Here is a 23079-nt window from a genome sequence, read left to right on the forward strand (position 1 = left end):
CTGGATGATTCATTTGTGTGCAGAACACATCACATTATTTCTAAGTATCAACAACATCGTAATGAGGATCAATGGACAGGACAATGAGATGACATCTGGAAGATGAGATCTGGGGCACACAGTTATAGATAAAGTGAAGCATCATGTAACAACTCAGTAGATGAATCATGCAACAGCTCAGGTGCTGAAAGGTTATTTTCTGTTTTGTACAGCGAGGGCAGGGAGAGAATCCTGAGCCACACAGTGGCGACAGATTGCAGCCATTCACCAGCTTTTCAGCAGATCGTGTGATAGTGTTATCTCATGTGATGATTTGTTGGCTCCTTGGTCTGAGAATAGTCAAAGACCTCCCCAACCCTTTTTATAACAAGCATCTCTGAAAAAAAATGTGCATTCAATCATTTAACCCTTCAAAAATATACCCATCATTATTGAAATCAACATACAAAACTCCATCACATGAATACGCTGAAGTAAGGATATCTTATCTCTGAACAGTCAACTAATAACTGATGGGACGAATGTCAGATTCCTCCAGAAATACTGCTGAATACTTTAAATACTGTGATTTTTTACATCTTCTTATTTCTTCATCATTTTATTTATTTTCCTGGTGGGACAGGAATTTCAAAAGAGATGGAGCAAAGACATAAAATATGTAACTTGCAGCAGAATATTCATGTTTTTTTATTATTGTTATTTGTTCTATTTAATTAAATATAAGTAATCAGTTTGTATCTTGGGGAAGGTTCAAGCAGTCTGAAGTCACAGCCTACATATTTCTGAATTTCTAAAGTGGTTTAGATGTTTAATCAATTTAACTAATCGATAGAGAATGTATTAATGCTTATTTTGATTAGGCGACAGTAACCTTACACCATATGGATAATCATTTATTTTAATAAATAATTACTACATTGTAAAGACATTATGTGCTGGATACATGAGTAGATGGAGAGTGAACCCTATTAATAAAATAGATCGGCACAGCAGATTTTTTTCAGGCAGCGGGGAGCTCAGCTGATTCTCTCTGGACAAACAAAGGTTAAATTCAAACTTGCATCAGAGGTAGTCTATGGAGCAGACAGACAGATGCCTCCCAGCTTCCTGTCAGTCTGTCCTCCTCAGTCAGCACACAGCAGCATCTTCACGCTCCGGCCAAAGGATACGGACTATATGGGCAGCAGTCATGGGACAGCATCCCAGCCTGCATGTGTCCCTGCCTGACTGAAGGTGAGTACCCAGGCTGCATGTATCTGTTTTCTGGTGCCTTAAAAACACTGACTCATCAAGAATTTAACCTTCAGCATAGCGATAAGGTCTCACTGTGTGCTTCTGAATTGACTGGACAACCTGCTTTCCTTGAGGTGATCGCAAGTTGTAGTGAAAAAGACGACGGTGTTATCGCTTGGGTGTGGAGGATGAGGATTATGCAGTAAATGAGCGCTACAGCAGGTGATGATAGACTACAGACGCCGTCCTGCCTCCTGCATGAAGAATCTCAAACTCCATTCCAAAAAAATCGCACTTGGATGTTTTTTTTGACTGAATGAAGGTCTACGCACTAAATATAATAATACACAAGACATGGTAAGGATTATTGGAAAGCACTGGTATATTCGACCTAATATAATGCAACAAAGAGTTGTTATTTTAATCAAATTTCAACTTCAAATGATGTTTGTCACTGCAAGTCTCCCACCAAAAACACCGCACCTATCTCGGGCGGTTACAGCTGATCACTGTTAGGTACATTAAATGTTAAAGTAATGTGTGTGAAGTAATGTGTTTGCCGAATTAAAGAACAGCGCCAAGTCAATTGATAAAGAGCATTCAGATGCTTTATTTAAGAGATGTATAGCAGCCGAAACGCAAAAACGCGATATGTTATAACATTTTCCAATGATATCTGGTGGGAGTGATTTTGCGGACCATATATAACGGGAGGACGATAATAACCCCCCCGACTCACACAACTGTAAATCCTCCTTAAAGGCCAACAGCAAGTTAGAAATAGAGCTGGTGTGGTTGATGCTGGGAGCCATTAGGCCTGTTAATGACCTCTGGATAAGGTTGTGGATGTCAATGGGACACTTTCATGGACCAGAAATACTGACAAATAGCAGGATTTAGCTGAGGGGAAAAAATGCAGTATGAGAGTTCCCAGCCGTCCCACAGGAAGTTAGTCAAATATTTATCAGCTGGCATCTGTTATTTCTGATATAGTGCTTGCTGTAAGACAAAAGCCATGCACATAGTTTTGCTACTATGACTTTATCATCTACAATCAAAAACTGTGTGTCACCAGTTGTTAAATTGATGGGGGACTTGTACACTAAGTATGCAGTTAAAGTGATCATCAGTCTTTAATGTTTATATATGTGCCAAAACATCCACATATCACATTAGACATGAACACATATTGTATGTAGCCTGGGCTACTGTATGCTACATTATGCATAATTTAGGGGGAGGAAAAGAAAACATGTATGCACCTTTTTCCTCAACTACCAATACACAACAAGAAGAGCATAAAGTCCATTTGTACATATGTTATTAAAGAAATTGTCACATTTGGTTGTGAATCAGGAAGTAATGTTCTCAAATGTCCAGTCAGAAACATACATAGACTTTATGTTTTCCAGTGTGTACAAGTTATGGAGCTATGGAATATTTTGTGTTTTCTGTTAGACTGAGTCGCTTGAAGTATGAACTATTTTGTGGACTGAGTTGCGTGCTTTTTGGACTGTAGAAATCCACACAGACACAGGGACATGCAAAAAGGCTGACATTAAGGTGTTTACACAGCAAAGAAAACAAATTACATATTGGCAGTCTGCAGTGATCTCTCTCTTCTCACTCTTTTGGAGTGTGAATACACGGAAAAGTGAAAAGGTGATGTTGGATTTCCTTCTAACAGAGAGCTAAACAAACTCATGGATACCTGTCACATGTCTTTGTATGTGGTACATAGCTAAAATTTAGCAGCATGCTGATAATGACAGTAAGGATGAGGAAGGTGAAACTGAAAGTGCTGGTGATGTTAATGCATTTTTTTATGTAATGATTATCATGATGATTAGGATGATGATAATGAAGTAATGTTTTAAATACCAATAAATTCACAGATTAAGAAAAAGCGCACTAGTTAGATGTTATCTTGCAGGTCATTTTTCTCCACTGTGAGTTTTTGTGTTTTAAAAAAAACAATAAGCTTGTGAAGGTCAGCGTCAGCTGAGGCTCAACTTGTCAAATATTTATGGAGATTGATTGTGTTTACTTATATATTTTGGACGCTAAAATGCTGGTACAGAATTAAATCTTAGTTGAATATTTTGGTGACAGTAGAGAAGAAAAAGTAGAGAACAGAGAAGGAAGAATGTGATTTACATCCATATCTCTTGAAGTTGTAAAATTGGGGAGTTTGGGGATATTTTAGTATGTAAGTGATTCAGTTCCAACCACCTGGAACCAATTTTAGCACCAGGGCAATATTAGGTTACTGGCTGGTGTTGTATTTACTGCCTGGCAGCTTTATTGTCCTTTCTGTTAAGTAACTAACTTCAGGAGAAGTCGTCCTTTCAATGCTCCATGGAAAGGGTGGACATTCCCATAAATAGCAACACGCTGTTTCTGTATTAAACATAGAGGAAATCATCACCTCCATGATTTGTATGTCTGATATGGACTCATTCTCTACCTGTCCCTATACCAGAACCTTGTGATTAGCCACTGAATACATACATTTACATGTATTCATCTGGCAGACGCTTTTGTCCCAAGTGATGTAAAAGTGAGGTGCAATCCACAGTAGATCAAGGAGAAGCCTCCATGTTCCAGCTGACACACGTGCCACAAGGCTTGAGGTGTGTGAAGTAGGTGTGTCTAGCAGATTATTTTTTTCTTTTTGACAGAGAGTGAGAACTAGGGAAGGATGGATAGATAGAGAGCATAATAAACAAAAAGGGATTTTTGAAGACAGAAAGGGATTCTGCTGGCTGAATCCAGTTTGGCAACTTGAATGTAGCCAAATAACAAGAGCAAAGCTGTACATGTTGCACTGTAACTGCCTGCATATTGATTTAATTATAAAGCCCTCAAGAAATGCTGCAGATTAGAGACACCAACTGAATCCAATCAAGGTAATGGGCAGTTGGTGACTAATTTATTTGGGATATGATGCATTGTTTAATATCCATAGAAACAGACATCACTGGATCACTCTCCTAAAGCAAGTAGATGGCTGTGAATGCAAAACGGGTGGAACTGGAAACAATCAGCATTGTCATTGTGTTACCAACTGTTTTTTATGACTTGATGTTTGCAGTTTTGTATTGGGGAAGGATTTGTTTTTGCAATTTTGCAACAATGAGACATCATTAGCAAGTTACAGTAAGCAAGTTAACAGACAAAAGGTAATGTTATACTGTACTGTACTGTATACAAAGACAATTTAATAGTTAAAACATGACTTTATGCTCAACAAGGTGTCCTTTAAAATAGACAAGACAGAGTCAAATTTTTCCTTCACAGGAAAGAGAGCCCTTTGTGAACTCAGTGGACACGCAAAAGATTCTCCCTCCAAACCTAGGTGAGCTAGCCTGTGTTAGCTGATATAACTGTAGACAAATGTGTTGGTTAAAAACAGAACTTAATGCTTAGCAAGGTGTCCTTTAACATAGATGGCAGAGTCAAAGACTTTGCAAAAGGGTCCATTGTGAAGTCAGAGGAGAGCCAAAATAGTTTACACTTGTTGTTTTCTGTATCAGGACACCTGAAAGAGCTAGCTTAGCTCTGAGGGTATTATAACAGTTTTAATATAAACACTTTAAATTGGCTGCATTGATTTAGCTCACAGTAAATTGAGGCAATCAAAAAGATGGAAGTGTATCTGCCTGACCTAGCTACTTAGTATGTTATCCTTTTAATAGACAGAGCGTAACATGTCAGCTAGCTAACGTTTACGTGAGAGCTTGCTAAGTTAGCTAACGTAGCATACTTGCTCCCCTGAGTTGGCTTTTTTGTTGTTCTTTGGTGTAAATAACCACCATCTACTGCAAATAATATCTCTATTTGTCTTGCTACAGTAGATGCTCAACTTTCTGCCTTTTGTTTATTTTGTCTCAGATTACCTGCTCAGGTGAATGGGCAGATAATTTGTGTCAACATTTGGACCAAGAGTGACTTTCACTGGTTTTATATAATATGAGATTTCTTCAGTTTCTACAGGACAGAGAAATAAATATACTTAATCCAGCAAGCATGAGCTGATTTACAATTCACCTGTGTAAACCAAATCAATGCAACAGGTGACATTACATGACCTTACTATTAATAGTCATGGCACTATTAACCACACACAAATGTGGTGGACAAATTAAAAACATCTTATAATTTAATGAAATCCAGAAGCCCTGCAGTAAATATTACATTTGTTAAATTTATAAATGTTACATTTTGAACACAAAATAAAGGGAACTGTATAATAATATATGACATTATATTTTAATCAAGTTTTCATTGTGAACATTCACACACTTTAAGGTTTTACTGCATCACTGCAGCCAGGTTTTACATATAAAAAATCCAGTCACCGCCCTCTCTCCTATCTGTCGATGCATGCAAACTATCATAGATCCCTATGATGTCACAGCTCTGTGACGTAATGACTGGTACACCCAACTAAACATACGCAACCCTCTACACACTCACACCACACATCCCTGTCCCTCCTTCACTGTATCTCTCTGTCTTAATTTTGTAGCAACACACTGCAGTCATAAAGCACCAAACACACACATACACACGTCACAAGGAGGCAATTCAGTCGAGGTCATGATAACGCTGAGTCATCTCCCTGCTTCTCTCAGCTCTTCCTCTCTTTAAGCTGCCGGTGTATGTAAGGGAGAGAGACTGTGTGCAGGCATTAACTTCCTCTCAGCATCAGACCATGATCTGTCTCTTCCTGCATCTGCATCTGTTGTATATCCTTTCACATCCATGGAAATACATTGGTTATGAGGAAATGTGATATTATCCATTTCTCATTGTTTTATGATTATCATGCAAAGTAGAACCTGATGTAAACCTCTTAGGAAACACATCTAATAAGAAATATATATGAATGAGGGTAAATATTACTTGAAATTTGCTAAATTTACTGTAATACTTTCCTTCTGGTTTCATCTTTTGGCCACAATGTCAACTCTGCACCAAAGGTTAAGGCTCTCCTTTCTTTTGGTTGATCAAGGTGTAATATAATCTATTTTATTCACATTCTTGTTTCAGCGCTGTAAGCACTGTAAACATCCTTCTGAGATTACAGCAGTACTGTGGCTGTCACCTTGATGTATTTGACTGGCCAACGCTTTGCATTCCAGCAAAAGTTGAGCCAGATTCAGTTTTTTTTGACTGACAACCCTGTGTCTTTGACGTCAGAACCTCTGCATTCATTGAAATGAATGAGGGAGCTCTGTTTCTTTACACAGTACTGTTGTCTGTCTGAACTTGGTCTTACTCTTGTTCATCCTTTAAAGGTAGAGTCACAGTTTACTTTCTGACTGACTTTGAATCGCTGACTTTAGCTGATATTCCTCATAAGGCTGGACGATATGGACAAAATCAAATATCACAACATTTCTGACCACATACCTCAATATCAATATTGCAAGAATACTGTAGGGATGACTAAAATATTTACACAATGAGATTTTTTGATAAATAATCATCAGTAATGTGGATATACAGTAATGACTAAGTGGGTAAAGTCAAATAATGGAACAGCTACAACAGTCTGGTAAGTTCGGACAATGACATCACTTTAAAGCCTTTAAAACCAGGAAATGACATCACTTATGCCATATTATGATATTACGATATCCAAAATCTAAGACGATATCTAGTCTCATATCATGATATTGATATAATATTGATATATTGCAGAGCCCTAATTCCTCATAATGTTTGTGATTGTTTTCAGTAGTGTGTCTGTGAGTGTGTATGATGATTGTTTTGTCTTATTGGGATCCTGTGTATATGGAATCTGCTCTCAGGTCTCTCCTGCAAAAGAGATCTTGATCTCAATGACATTTCCTGAATAAATAAAGTAAATGAACATTACACGTGTGATTCCTTGGAGAGTGATTTTTCTCTCTGCATAAGTGCAACTGAATACCAGTTGTCAAATTCCTGTATTTTTGCAGTCTTAGGAGAGGAACTAAGCTGCACAACCTAAAACAATACTATGCTGTGTGTGTATTTGTGTGCTGCTCAGCTCAGTCATATGGCTGTTTGTGAGTGTGTGTGTGTTTGTGTGAGTGACCCTTTACTCTCTTAAATAAAACAGGAAATGGTTTTACTGTGGTTGAGAGTGACATCAGGGTTACTTAAATACTTCACACAACTCTACCGAACATTTAACACAGTCTCAAAAACCATAATATTACATGTTGTGGATGAGTGACAACTGCATGTTGATTTCATATAATATCATGTGAAAAATAAGCTTTGACAAGCGAGGTTAAAACAGTAGATTTTAAAGTAGGTGAAGGTTGCAGTCATGGTTAGATAAGAAGATGCAAACTCACTGTAGACAGCTTGTTGTCAGGAGTTAGGACATGGATTGGACATGAGGGTAAATATATCTTCTTTCCCGGGAACTTTCCACTGCACTAATTCAATGTCAAACTACTATTTATAGTCTTTCCACCGTATGCTCTTCATGGTGGGATAGACTTATACCACTGTTCACATATCTTACATGTAAACATAATGCTCATTTCACATATTTTCATGAGAGCATGAAAACAAGAAAGATGTCTTAAAAAAATCTAAAAACTGACACAAAGGTATGATCATTTAGATACACAAACAGATAAACCAAGAGTTTCTTTTTCCCTTTTTCTTTTTACTCCCCAGAGTATTCAGTCTGAAAATAATAAACACTCTTAACATGGGAAGGGGAGGAAGGGAGTGGAACAGAGATAGAGCAAACCCTAAAAGGACTTTGGTAGAGGAGAAAAGACTCTTAATTATGAAGTAGTTGCTCTGTATCTCTTATTTAGAAAAGTAAATAGATCTGTTGGCTCAAGCATAAGGGACTTGGTTGTTTTTCTTGCTACCCAGCCTTACTTTAATCAACTGGAAGTTATACAGTGTGCTAATTGAGGCCATGTCCATTGCAAGTCATTTCGATCATGTTTTGAGTTTTGATTATTGCCTGTGGCTTAAAGGAATAGTTATAGTTAGTTACTGTATTAGTTATTAGTAAATATTGCCTAATGTGATTACATTTCTCAGTAACAACTGGTGTAAGTGATTACAATTTAAAATTCAGTAATTACAGTACAGTTATGAATCTCAGTAATGCTCCATTACTTTTACTTGACAGACTGCTCCAGGTGCAGGTGAGTAGCAGGTTAAGTAAAGAAATAACCACATATATAAACAAATGAGATGCAAATGAAAGAGATGCGCTCATATAAAGCAGATAGAATGCCAATAAGTAATTGTGTGATTGCTGGATGGAATTCAGCTTGCAGCAATGTTTTAATGAGCCATATGTAATTTGTAAATGATTACATTTTTCAATTAACTTACCCAACGCTGTTGTTTTTGTACCAAGAGTTAGAATAAAGGTGCTGGTAAGCAAGTTTTTGATTTTGAACAAGGCCAGGCTAGCTGTCTACCCCTGTTTCCAGTGTTTATGCTAAACTAAGCTAAGCTAACCAGGTGCAGGAAGTAACTTCATATTCAACATTCAGACACGAAAATGGTATCAATCTTTTAATCGGTCTCTTCTCAAGAAAACATAAAAGTGTATTTCCCAAAATGTCGAACTACTTTTATAAACTTGCGTTCAGGCTTCTATTACATTTAGTCTCAGTGGTGTCCTCTATAGGATACATTTTCAAATTATTCAAATTGTTCCCCATATAACTCTGGTTGTTGGTCTTTGGTGATCCAATGTACAAGTCACTTCAAATTTTTTTTTATACATAAGATATAACCAGTATGAAAAGAGTAAAAGCTTTCCATGGGACAGTAGTATTGTGTAAATCTGTGGAGACTATCAGCTGAAGCTGTGTACCATCTGGCTTGTTGTGTTGATTGCCAACTTTTGTGATACAGACATACAGTACGTTCAGTGCATGATTGAAGCTGATTTCTTTTATTTCCATTGCATTCACAGTAGTATGCTATTGTTATATTGTACCATTTACCACATGATTTACAATGTGAATTAAGCTCTTACCAGACACCCCCATTTTTGAGCACAAAATAATGTACCCAAAATACTGTTCTTCAACCCTTCATTTGAAAGGTAGTAGTTTGGTTCAGGAGTATAAGTGATCCTGAACCAAAGTTACTGAAGTTTAGGACTGTAGGACAGGTAGGACTGTGTCGTTTAACAGGTTTAACATCCCAAGCAATGCAGAAAAGATGGTAAAAGTCTTTTGGAAGTGAAAATAAAACAGTTTTGAAGATGTTTATTGGAGAGTGAGCTAACGTTATCTATCAATGCTGTTTCAGAGGGCTTCACCCCCCTAAAAAACATTTCAGTGCCAACGAGTGCTGATAAGTTTAAGTGTAAGTGTGAGGGGCGTTAATGGATGCTGATAAGCCAGCGGAAGGCCAACACTGATAAGCCACTATATGTTAACTCTAGTCTACACTGTGTGTGTGTGTGTGTGTGTGTGTGTGTGTGTGTGTGTGTGTGTGTGCGTGTATGTGTGTGTGTGTGTGTGCGTTTATGTGTATGTATACTGTTTGCACATTCATGATTACATATTACACCACATATACTTTCCATACATGTATGAATCTACTGTATATCACGTATTATGTAAACCAGGAATGTATCATATTGGTGTGAACTAGTGTTATATTTACAGGCTTCTACATGTTTACAGGCTCACATATGTTTTTTTTATGTTAAAGCAATGTACATGGGGTTCCCTTGTTTTATCTTTGTCTCTTCTCCTTCTCATACACCACCTCTGTGCCTCCTCCTTTCTCTGTAGATACACAGAAAAGGTGGAGCTAAGGGGAACCCACACTGTAGGGGCACTCGCTGTTCTCTGCTTTTAACCTCTTATCCGGCGCACACATTTTGACATTGTTTATCAACCAAATGTCCACAGCTTTTTTTCTGTGTTTTTGTTGGCATGCCTTAACTTTGACCATGCCGACTTTCACATGTTAGGATGTGTCCACTGTTGACAGACAGACAGGAAAATGGTAAGAACTATTTATTTGTTGGCTAACAGGCATAAAGGAAGCTGTTGCAAACTGACTGTATTTTGCAAGGCTCATGTGTATTTGTTGCAGAAATGATAGCCTGGGAAAATTACACTTGTGCTTTACAAAAAATAAGTATAAGGCAAATGCATATTTACATGCTCATGCATGAATATTATTACCGCAAACAAAATAAACATAACAAACATGATGTAAAGTGTGTTCAGAAATAGTTTGATGCTGGACACACACGTTTCAATATTTTTGATTGCCACTGTTTTATTTTTGTGAGGTATATCTCTTTTTGGTTTTCATTGCACACTGTAGACTACACGTTATCTTTATTATACAGCATTATTGGCCAGCAATACTACTACTACCATGCTGGAGCAATACCTAGCCCCAGGTTTGCTGTGTGTCAACTGGTTAGTTCTAAAATGGTTTTTGTAATTTAACACAACATGTTTTTTTCAGGAATATGTACTATTTGCTTATGGTCTTAAAATTAGATTTTGACACAGGGCCTCAAGGTTAGGTAATAATGAAGGCCCTGCCCTAAAGGTCCAGTGTGTAAGATTTAGTAGCATCTAGCAGGATGGACTTGGCAGAAATGGAATACAGTATTCATAAGTATGTTTTAATAAGTGTATAATCACCTGAAAATAGGAATAGTTGTGTTTTCCTTACCTCAGAATGAGCCCTACATAGAGAGTGGATCCCCTTCCACGGAGAGGACCTGCCATGTTGCACCACCATGTTTCTACACACTTATATTATATTTTACACTACCTTACTAATATTTGTTGTGCTAATACTTGTTATGTAAAATGTTACCCCATAAATTTTAGCATATTAATATAGGCAATTCCAAAATCTTTACTTAAAGCACTGAAATGCAATACATACATAAAATACATAAGTCTAAGGAACAACTTCCCCCAGGAAGCCAATTTGACATAGCGGCCAAACCGTATAATTACAATGTCATGTGATGCTATTGGGCCCAAATAGACTTTTTCCCATAGACTTACATTGTGAGAGACATCTGTAAATCGGCGGATTGTAGGGGTTCTCTTGTTTTATCTTTGTCTCTTCTCCTTCTCGTACACCACCTCTGTGCCTCCTCCTTTCTCTGTAGATACACAGAAAAGGTGGGGCTAAGGGGAACCCACACTGCAGGGGCACATGCTGTTCACTGCTTTTAACCTCTTATCCAATGCACACATTTTGACATTGTTTATCAACCAAATCTCCACAACTTTGACTATGCTGACTATTGGGCCCAAAAAGACTTTTTTCCATAGACTTACATTGTGAAAGAGACAACTGTAAATCAGCAGATACATTTTTCCTCCACTAAACAACTTGTCTCACTATCAGAATTTGATCTGTTCGGTCCAGTCACATTTAAAAAGTCTAGAAGAGCCTCACAATTGAATCGTTTTATCCCCATTCAAGTTAGCCGGGGGGGCTAAACCAGAAGTAGCCAGCTCGGTCGGTGAAAGTCACTAGTGGGCTTGCTCTATGGGCCCCACAGATGTGGAAGCAATGCGGAAGATGTTGAACTTTTTTGGCTGCTTCAGCAACAACAACCATCAACTTTTCAAATAGGCATTATCTGTATAAACCGACCACATATTGGGAGTCTACATGGTTACTTTGTCACCCGAAAAAGTATTAAAACTAAATAAAGTACTGCTAGGACAAGAGGGCCCCTTGCTGTTTAGCTGCTAAATACTCCACTGTGTTGGTGCTGGACAGGTAGCACACAGTGGGTTCATCAGAGCTTTTTCACTGAAAACAGCTGCCTACTGTTGCTGGAAAAAGGTTGATGCAAGCAGTGAAACTGAACCAAAACATTAAAGCTTCAGGCTGTAAAACCAAAACAATAAGCTGAAAGATGCTAAAATGCTCTTCAGAGCTGAGGGATGATAATTATCTTTGGGCTTGCCAGTACGAGCAACACCATTTGCATAACACATGTCATTTTTTCCACTGTTGATATAAAAATTTTGATTAGTGCAGCTGGCCTGGAACACTTTGATGGCCATCAATAATTTAACTGAGTACACCTGTACTTTTCCAACTGCTTTTCCAAAATGTCAGATGTGAAAAAGTCGTAGGCCTCGTAGGCACATGAAAGATGTAATACATTAAACACTAAAATGCACACCTCCCCCTCCCTCTGAAGTGTCTCAAAAGATACAGAACTTATATCTTAAAGCCTACTCATATGTTTTTATAGGAATGACTTTTGATAATCTGACTGTGATCTCTTCCTCTCTTTCTCTTTCTGCCCTCTTTGTTTATCACATACCGACTCTTGATGTTGACCAGGGAAGGCCTGAAGATGATTTGAACCAACTCCAAAGCCTGTAAGTGTTTTTTTCTCACACTATATTTCTGTCTCTCTTGCTTGGGGCTGGGGGTGTTACTGTAAATACTGTACTGGCAGTTACTAATAATCTTTCTCATCATTCTTGTACAAAACCTCATTACAGTCTGTTTCTTTTTTTTCTTTTTTTACTCATAATCACTTCTTAACCACAGAAACTAGCCATGTTAAAGCTCTCACTGCCAGTGGACATTTACTCATCTTCACTAGTCACTAATCCCCCCTTAATATATGTCATATTCTATTGCCTTCATGTGCTTTATGCAATTAAAAATCTCACACAACATTTCCCATCTATCCTTGTAGTGATAATGTGTCTGTAATAAGTATCTGTTGCATAATGTGAGTGGCTGTCATTCTCACCATTTTTAATTAGAGCCAAACAACATAACATCAAATGGTGATTTAACAGAAACAGATGAGGCAGTTTATTATTTCCTATACCTCGACCTAATTCTGCTTTTACCCCTGAAACCCACTTCAGTGGTAAAACTGCAACATGCTGAAGCTACAGGAACACACAAGTTATTAAATCTAATCTCTCCCTTGAACTCTTAGTTGAAGTTACATCATGACTGAATCACAAGCCCCGGTGGAGGCTCCCCCGTCCTACATGATTTTTCTGGTGGTCTTCCTCTTCTTCATCACCGGACTGCTTGGCTTCCTCATCTGCCACCTGCTGAAGAAGAAGGGCTACAGCTGCCGCACTGGAGACATGGATGATGAGGAGGAGGAAGAGAAGCTTGGAGGAAATGCTGACGGTAGGTTGAGAAAAAAGCAGAATAGAGAAGCAGAGAAGCTAACCTTTTTCATTTAATATGAACAGAAAAAAGTCCATTCCTTTCTCTCACATCTCTCTCTCTCTCCATCCCTCTCCATACCAACACTCCCTCAGAAATACACAAACACTTACAAACCTGTGTGGTCTTCTTTGAAGTCCATATCACACGTACTCACACACACCAAGTTACTAAAACATACACTCACTTTGATACATAAAGATGTCTGCACACATGTATGGACATACCTCACTCACACTGTAGACAAATCTGACCTGGAAGTGGCAGAAAAAGCTTTTGCTTGAATAGTGCACTACACAAAGATGTCCATCTCAACAAGTTATTTGTTATTATTCTCAGAGTGTCTCAGTGGGACACTCTGCTGCTTTAGAAATATGCGTCAGTGGGTGAAATCACCCCTCTAAAACCAAGATAGTTCAAGACAAGTTTACATATTATAACTATCTAACTAACTGTCAATCTGAATTTGGTCATTTGGAGCAGTATTTGTATTTTCAATAATATTGAAGGTTTTGAAATTGAACTTTGACAATTTGAGATTGTATTTCATATTCTGAGTTATCGTTTGTAACAAAATCAAGCACAACTTCAACTGGTTCAACTGGCTGAAACTGAGATGGTTGAAATGGTCGAATTTGTATCTGTTTGGCTCTTCCAACATCCCTGAATGTTGTGTCTCAGAGGACTGAATCAGTGCAGCTTTGAGCTGGGTGATGTGTAAGTAATGACGCTACATTATGCAGTGTTTGGCCGTGAAAAATTTTATGTTGTGTGTCCTTAGTTGTGTATTTGCCCTTAGTTATGATAGCGAATACTGAGAATACTGAGCCAACTAAGCTCAGTATTTGCCCGCCTGAATTACACTGAATTACACAAAGACAGCAAAAGCTATACATCTATATCCCAAAACATCCTAACAACACTGCAAAGCCAATAAATGGATGATTGAGACTTAAAATAATAATTGTATATTATATATAATATTTAATTATAATTCCATCATTTAAATTATTTCATGCAAAAGAGGTTTCCCATACAATTCTGTTTAAATAGACTCACATTGTACAATTGTCAATGATTTTTCACAAGGGTAGATCTAGAGACTGAAGAAGATTTCACCTGACTCGATTTCCTAGTCTTCCTTCCTGCAGCACCAAGATATTTACACTGGTTGCCAGTTTGCTTTGGAATTTTGTCTTGTGTAAACAAATTCTGAGAATTAGTCAGATTTTGCTCTATATACTGTAGACAAGGGCTGCATCTAGCTTACATCAGACTTCCAAAATGTATTCATGTTTTTTGTTAAATAGCAGTAACAGTCTAAATATAGCACACATTTCTGGGAAAACAATGTATCACCTATATTTCACTGTATTTGAAATAAAATAATTGGTGCATTTTCCTCTTCATATTTTTTTTTTATATTTGTGTATTCTATGTGTTCTGTGAAGTGATTTGGCTTCAGAGCAGAGACTTCAGTCATGACCATGCTTTTCAGCATTCTGTGGTGGTTAAATAGTTTTGTGTTTAGCTGTTTCTACTCATTGCCAACTCTGTTTATCTTAAAAACTATTTCTTTGAAATTGTTGTTTGAAACAACACTGTTGGTATTCTGGCCACTTTAGATTAGTATCATTGAGAATTCAGGACAGTAAAGAAAAAACAGTCAGACAGACTTCACCCCCCAACCAGTTCCAGAGTTTGTTGGAACCATATTTTAAATAAGATAAATAAATACATCATAACAAATGTACAGGGCTATTATTTATTGAGAGATTGTGTATAAATGCAGTCAAGCTTTCACTAGTGCTAGCTGACATTGTAAAATCTAACAAATGTGGGTTTCATTTTGTTCTTGCTCTGCTGTGTTTCAGATGAGGATGAAGAGAACCAGGATACAGTGGAGCAGATTCTCAAATGCATTATTGAAAATGAAGGTGATTGTTCAAGTTCAGGTTCTAGTTTGTTAGTCTAGTTTGTTTTGTCTATTGTAATTTTGATTATTCTCCTCCTTCATTATGTTCTGTTTTACTGTTATCTGTATCCTGTGTGCTGTTTTGCAGGTTGATACTCGTCATGGATATATTTTTGAAAGCTGTTGATATGCTAAAAAATACTAAGATGACACATACATTACTATATCCAGGGCCCTGCAATTTTCTTATTCTTATCAGAGTACATTAGTATGTATCCGCAAATCCATCAAATAGTAGGCTACCAAATTAGTTCTCTAATATGAGTTCTTTTTGTCATCTCCAGCCAACATGGAAGCCTTCAATGAGATGTTGGGAAATCACAATGTCTGTGTGCGCCACGACCCAAGGTACACTCATCCATCCATGTCTGTATTAGTGTGAAACCGTGTGTTGACTGCATGTTATTTTCGCAGGAAATGAGCATTTTTCATTTTAATCTTCAACTTTAAAAACTCTGGATTTTCAAAATAAATGTGTTTATGGTGCAGAGTACTTTTACTTAACAGTTAGACTTAATATCACTGAGCAGTCATACTATATAACCAACAGGTGGGTTTTCATCCACTTGGTTTTATGCACATGCTCAATTTGAGCATTAAAAAACCTGAATAGAAATGCTGAAAAATTAAAAACAATCTCAAAATATCACGAAAAAGTTTTTACTCTTGCCTGAGGTGAAAAAGTTGTTGTGACAATTAAAGCAAAGTGCAATGGAATCAGACGTAGAAAATAAATCATGACGTACAGTACCCAGCATTTCTGTACTGCAATTTCTTGTTACTTATACACCAATATGATATATCTGCAATAAGCTAATATTGGATGATATATCAATCCAATGTTCATGATAGTAATAATGATGTTAATGTTAATGTCCAGGTTGCGTAAGGAGTCCATTGGTGGTATTCCTCCCCATCATCACACAGTGCACTCAGGCACTGACCACAACTCCTGCCACCTCTGTGCCCTGGTTCGATCCAAAAAGGGCCGCCGACAAAGCAGAACCCCCCGCTACAAACAACGACCTGGAGAGCAGACTGTCTTCTCTGTTGGCAGGTAACAACACAGAATCACATTACTTCTGCACATCAAGCATGCTGGGATAGTGTAGATATGTCAACAAATAAGAGGTCAAGACATGCATAACTGACTGTGTCACAATCCCTTCAGATTCCGGGTGATACACACTGATAAGAAGCCCCACGGGGGTCCTAATGCTTTGGCTGGTTCTGGTGACCAGCTGGACCAATCCCAGGACAGCGAGGAGCAAAAGGATGCCGAGTACAACTTGAGAAGCATGTTTAAGGATGTCCTCCCACCCTCAGAGAACTCCAATGGGACTGCTCCGAATGTGGGGAAACGCAGGAAGAGTATGACCATATTTGGGCTGAGGCGGGGCAGTGACCCTTCTGGCATTAAAGCAGCAGAGGATACAGGTAGGGAGACTGGAGGGATTAGATTTGCTATTCAGCAGCAACCCGTAGTGCTGGAGGAACCATTGCTGACAAAGAAAATTAAAGACACCCCTGAAAGTGGTACTAAACCTGGTTCCACACCTGAAACCAAGACCACAAAGCACCAAACACCTGCCTCACCTCAACACGGGACAAACATTTCAAGTTCTGTTAATTCTCAAACTTCCCAAACAGACAAACAGGCCCATGACTCTAACTCTGTTCCCAAGGATGGCTCTACACATGGACCCAGTCCGGAGCCTCGTACCAGCCTCACAGTCAATCCCTCAGATGGGAATACAGCAGCTTCTGCCCCCAGCTCCCTTCCCATTCCATCTTCTGCCTCATCTGGGCAGACATTTAAGAGAACAGAGAAACAAGATGTTGAGTATAACATTTTAAGAAATGAGGAAGCGTATGATCCTGGGCCCCTGCAGACATCTACGCCCATTGCCCCTGGACCTGGAACTATTCCAGGTTTGACTCCGGTAACCCAAACTCCCCCTGACCCAAGGTCCAGCCCAGATCAGGAACCAGGTTTTGATGCTAGCCCAGCTTTAATAAGCTTAGGTTCTTCCCCTCCATCTTCATTCCCAATCAAGACCCCATCATCAGTCTCTTCATTAAAAACTCCTACCTCACCCTTTGCGGTCACACCGAGTCCCAAACTAAGCTCAAGGAATGCATCATCAGAAGCTGCAAAAACTGCCTTTTCCCCTACCCTCACTCCAAGCCCTAAGCTCCCATCAGGTCGGGCAATGTCCAGCCAATCTCCTATTCCTTCTTCATCCTTTGGAAAAAGCACTAGTCCCTTACAAGCCCGAATTCCCTCACCTGCCCTTACTGCTAGTCCAAAACTTGATAGCTTGCTAGTATCACCACAAACCCCCTCCTCTTCTTCTCCAGCTGACCAAGCCCATTCTTTTGGAAGTTCACCTCGTCTGAATGTAAAGTCAGGAAGTGTGACATCTGTAACATCGACGACCTTTACCAAAGGCGATATGGTTTCAAGCCCATCATCTCTAAAGGAACAAGAGCTAGAAGAAGCCAGAATCCCAAAATCAGAAGAAATGACAGAAATAAAAACTGGGATTCTCAAAACAGAGAAACCTTCACCACCTGTGGGAGATTTTATTGGCTCTGCCCTTTCCTCTCCCTCTGATCAGCTTTCTAAAGACAAACAGAACAGTCTGTCTCCTTCCAGTCCGCTGTTGCCCTCCTCACCTCTAGGGAGCAGAATAAGTAGTATGACCATCGTCAAGCCCAGCTCAGACAGCAAGAGGGAGTTTTCTGTGGTTACTATGGTGGAGAAGGAAGAGCAGTCTACCTCACAAAAAAAACAGACAGGAGAGACTTCTGAATTTGGGGTTGAATCTGGAAAAGCGGGTGTTAGTCCACTCAGTCAGGGAGGACATGTCCCCATTTCAGATATTGGACAACGTGCAACACAAATCGAAGAGACTTCTGGGGCAGAAGTTAGGTCAGTGGTGAGCCAGGAAAAGGACGATATGGTAGAGATGGAAGATATTAGGGACTGCAAGGTGACGCAGGTTGAAGAAGCAGAAAGGGTGGAAGAGGAAGAGGGAAAAGTTCAAACTGTCCTGTGACAACTCAAAGAAAGATTTGAGGAGTAGCACCACTAGAGTACTAGAGGAAATGAATTATAGTAATGATAAAACAAAATAAATGTGATAATGCTTTTAATCATTTAACCACAGGAGGTACTATGGTACATTTGCAGCTGGACTGGACTGGCTGGTCTACTGACTCTCTGACTGACTGATGGAAAACCATGTGAATAATTTTAGCCACATAGGCTTTGGATCATAGCTTACCATTTTGCCAACCCTTCTGTTATGTTTTAGATTTTTGGATGATTTTTTCTATTTCTCCAGGCAGCCATAGGCCTTTTATTTCTTTACAGTATAACAAGAAGACCAGAAGCTGCTGTAGGCGCTAGCAGCTCTGTGAGGCTGTACTACAGCAGTGCTTTTAGCTGAATGCTAATGTCAACATGCTCACGATGATGTTTAGAAAACAATGTTCTAACAATGTTCTAACTATGGTGACCTCCATGGTTACCATAGTTTAGCTTGTTAGCCTGAACACCAAAGTACAGCTTAGGCTGATTGTAATGTCATTAGTTTTGCAGCTATGGAGTCATAAGCCAAAGTATTGGACGGACTGGTATTTTAACCTGATGGTGGTGCTAGATGAAAAGTCAGGGGATCACCAAAGTTATTAAAATTCATCCAGATGGGAACATGGATATCTGTACCAAATTTCATGGCGATCCACCCATGGTGTAGGTATTTCATTTGAAACCACAAATGTCAAACTTATGGTAGCACTATAAGAAAGGCAGATAATCATGAGAGTCACTGGTATAATCATCTGGATCTATGAATGTCTGTACAATTTTTTTTGCCAATCCATCCAGTAGTTTTCAGTCTGGACCAAAGTCGTGGACCAACTAACTGAACAACAGACTGACATTGCTGAAAATCTATTACTGAATTCTTGAAATTCAATTGTGTTATGTGAACATTTTGTCTGCATTTAATTTGGCAGTAGTGCAGACCTGATGTGCATAGTGATGGATTTACACAAGTCGCGCAAGTTTCAAGATTTTCATACCATACACAAATGAATCGAAACCAATGGCTAGGGAAAATATATCCAAAATTTTAAAACAGTACAGCATGTCTGACTTTTTGTTACTTGATTTGTCATTTTATGATGAGAGTGTCTCCTTATTTGGAATACCCATTTTCTTATAGTTTCTTAAAGTTGAAAACATTAACAGGGGCATCATCACCATCAAAGCTGTATGGTTAATTTATTGATTTGATAACCGTGGTGATCATTTATTGATGTTTAATGATGGTAAATGCTCTCAACCTCTAATCTCATTTATTGATCCTCCTGATTGTAAAACAAGATTAACAGCACAAGCAGCTTTGGCAGCTCTATGGGCAGCTAGACAGATGGAGATGTATCAGTTAATTGAATTTGCAACAAGTTCTTGAAAGTATATTTGAAATACATTACATTTGTCTTACTCTATCTTCATGCAGTTGCTTTTGACAAGTACGTTTCCTCCTGGACCATTGCAAACAGTCTTTTCATTCCAAATTTCTCTTTTTTGTCTCCTAATTTGGAAAGTCACCCTGTTAGTGGTTGTGCAGCAATAAAGACATGTTCCCTGACTGGCTTCCCACCATAAAAACACTGCCAGTGGTTCTCAGTGACCAAACCCTGGGCAATGCTTTTTTCTTCAGCACCAGCCAAACTCCCCAGTCATTCATGTGGCCATGTACAGTAGTTACACCAGTAATATCAGTAGCATTTTCTTCTTTTATCAGTGTAACCAGGCACTTAGACTGGTAAATATACTACATCTCCTGTATACCAGCCACTCCAGTCCCAGACCATGATACTAATGCATATCCACAAGTGCACTGGGTATTTTACGTGTCTTGGTATTCACGCCTCTTCCTTCTGCTCCTGCCAATTACTCATGTGTCCCTGTTCAGCATAAATTAAATGCTTACAAGGAAAGTGCAAAACAACGGCAAATGAGAGCAATGATGGCAAGTACAGCCATAGACTTTGTACTGATGATTCTATAATCACACAGTACCTGCTATAGCAGTCATATATGAGAAAAAAACTCTCAGACAACAGTACACAGACATAAACACATCCACAGAATAAACTCTGCAGTCCTTAAAACTGTGAAACTTAAGAGTAATTGATTTCAAAAATATTATGTGTATTTTAAAGTGTAGGGAATATTTTAAAGTAATCTTGTACACCTTATACATCAGATAGTAGACAGTGATGTTGTACATGGGGACTATGGTAGAACTCTCCATTGATTTGCTTTTTGTTGTAATACAACATTATTCTGTCTGTCATAACAGCAAGACCATTCATTCTGAAGTATTTTTTAAAAATCTACTAATCCCAGCAATGGAGCAGAAATGTCCTGTAGCTGTGCTTTCTACCATAGTCACGGATGTATGATATGATATTATACATAAAGCATATATACACAACTTTTCATTTAACCTTTACTGTACAGCATGTCTATATACTCCCTAAGTACATAATTAATAACAAGGTCATTCTACAATATACCCTGCAACAGCAATCTGGTGCAATCCAGAGAATATAAGGTATTAATATAGTCTGCTTTGACACAATTTTAAGGAAAATTGCCTTTTTTAAACATTTCTCAAATTTTTGTTAATTACTCAAATTAACAATTGTTACGGACTTTGTGGGCCTGTCCACTGTTTTTTATCATTTCGGATGACATTGTTTAGATAATGGGGTGAAATTGTGGTTTTGTTTAAAACTTGTGCGATCATCTGATTTTTATGTATAAAAACAATTACACAAAAAAGCTCTTTATTGGGTAAAAAAAGAAACATCCCAATATTTAACTTGTCAATGTTAAGGAAAAAAATATTAGTTGTAGCTTTTTTGTGTTTGTTTTCTGGATAACTTGAAGAACCAGAGGCCTGTACTACCAAGCAAGTTCAGCATACCAGACATCTTTTTGTTATCTGGCTTCACTAAGCCCAACAACCACAATCTCACTAAGTGGTCATATGACGGTGGTTATCAACTTGTTAAGTCAACCCAGGTTTTCCCAATTTAGTCATGAGTGTATTCACATAAACGGGGCGGTGTTTGCAACATATGACCAATTTCAAACATGGACAAGTCTACCGGCAGAAGATATATATTTTACAAAGAGCAAACTATAATATTAGACAAATACAAAGAAGTTAAGGACATAATCCAGGCTAAAAGCAACACAGTTGCAGCTGCCAAATGCAGGAAGGACAGCTAGCAAAAAATCGCCAACTGTGTGAATAGGCATATCAATATCACTGCCCCATCTTTAGGGCACAGTTAGATCTGACTATAATTACATTTGTGTATTCCAAATTAATATGTTGCTTAGATGTATTATTATGGCATGTATGACAATTTTAGCTTTATTCTTTCAGCTGCAACCCTGGCACTGTCAAACGGACTTGGGAGCTAATAAGAAATAAATATAAATAACATAATTCAAAGCGCTAAGTAGGCTTACTTTCATATCTTATAAGTACAACAAGTACAACGCTTTAGTGCTTCAATCAGTCTCTGTTTTAGGATGAGATCAGTATACAAGAGCATAATGAAATGGCTTTGACATTGCTTGTAGCAAACAAGAGAAAAAAATGAAATGATGAAGACAGGAGGAGTGCCCTCCTACACAGGAGTACACTCCTGCTGAGGAGCTGGCCCTCTGCAATAATGAGGGTTGCCCCTTAATGGAAGGGTTGGAAAGGGGTGTCTGGCCCAGACCCTGGCAGAAGTGGGAACTCCCCACAGGCCACATTTGCACAGGGTATGTCTCAATGAGTCAGTGTTAAACTGCTGGGTTGCTAAGTAAGTAAGGTAGCAAAGTAATGCAAGGCAATGCGTACAGTCTGCAGGACTGTAGGTGCACAACTCTGATGTGTCACACTGACAACATAGGGCTCAGGGCTCAAGAGGCTGACACAGATAAGTCATTCCCTCCGATGAGAATTTATACCTCTCATATAAAAAATTGTCAGGGAAAGCCACGGGGTTTTGCTGGTCTCTAAAAACTCTTGCCTTCCTAAGAGACCCTCTCACTATTTGCACACCGAGCTCCAGAGGATCTTCTACAAATGGTGATGCCATTTTCCAAGAGAATTGATTGGTCAGTCGGCCATGCTTTTATACGCATTGATCTGATATCTTGAACATAACTTGTAGGTTAGATGTGCAGCATAAGTTACCATGTCGATGTACCCCGGTGAACCACCATCGTAACTCTGAAAACCCAGGGTTAAACCTGAAGTTACCTTGCTAACCCTAAATCCTGCTTCGTAGTACCGGCCTCAGGTGGTTAGAGTGGCTGTTTGATCGCAAAAACATGAAAACAATGAGCACTTAGAAACAAATGTAGAAATGAAATAATAAAATGATTTTGAGGATTACTATTTACACTTGCTTTAATTGTTTTTTTTTTGACCACTCGGGCTGAGCAACAAGATGTGAACACCAAATTTTACATATTATCACCTTCTAAAGTTGTTATGGTGAGCTTGTTAGTGAACAGTTGCCTATTTACACTTCTAGCAGACACAGAGCAACATTAGCATTCATTAGGAGTCATGTTTGTG

The 23079-nt window shown here is 38.6% G+C and overlaps 1 protein-coding gene across 3 annotated transcripts; it reads left to right on the top strand.

The window, feature by feature from the left end:
* Positions 1 to 1052: 1052 nt before the first annotated feature.
* On the top strand, positions 1053 to 22813 carry rell2 (RELT like 2). Of its 3 annotated transcripts, XR_010929559.1 has the most exons (8): positions 10054 to 10239; positions 12577 to 12614; positions 13193 to 13395; positions 15309 to 15371; positions 15694 to 15757; positions 16290 to 16466; positions 16581 to 19954; positions 20030 to 22813. XR_010929559.1 is itself a non-coding variant. In XM_067598548.1 (7 exons), exons 3-7 carry the CDS (start codon positions 13206 to 13208, stop codon positions 18469 to 18471), a joined length of 2385 nt encoding a protein of 794 aa, XP_067454649.1. In that variant the 5' UTR covers positions 1053 to 1233; positions 12577 to 12614; positions 13193 to 13205; the 3' UTR covers positions 18472 to 22813. The 3 variants fall into 3 exon arrangements, 2 of the variants coding, with proteins under 2 accessions (XP_067454649.1, XP_067454648.1); XM_067598548.1 differs by lacking the exon at positions 10054 to 10239 and adding an exon at positions 1053 to 1233 and having other exon boundaries at positions 16581 to 22813; XM_067598547.1 differs by having other exon boundaries at positions 16581 to 22813.
* Positions 22814 to 23079: the final 266 nt, after the last annotated feature.

Source organism: Thunnus thynnus, chromosome 9, assembly GCF_963924715.1.
Source record: "Thunnus thynnus chromosome 9, fThuThy2.1, whole genome shotgun sequence".
Lineage (NCBI taxonomy): Eukaryota > Metazoa > Chordata > Actinopteri > Scombriformes > Scombridae > Thunnus > Thunnus thynnus.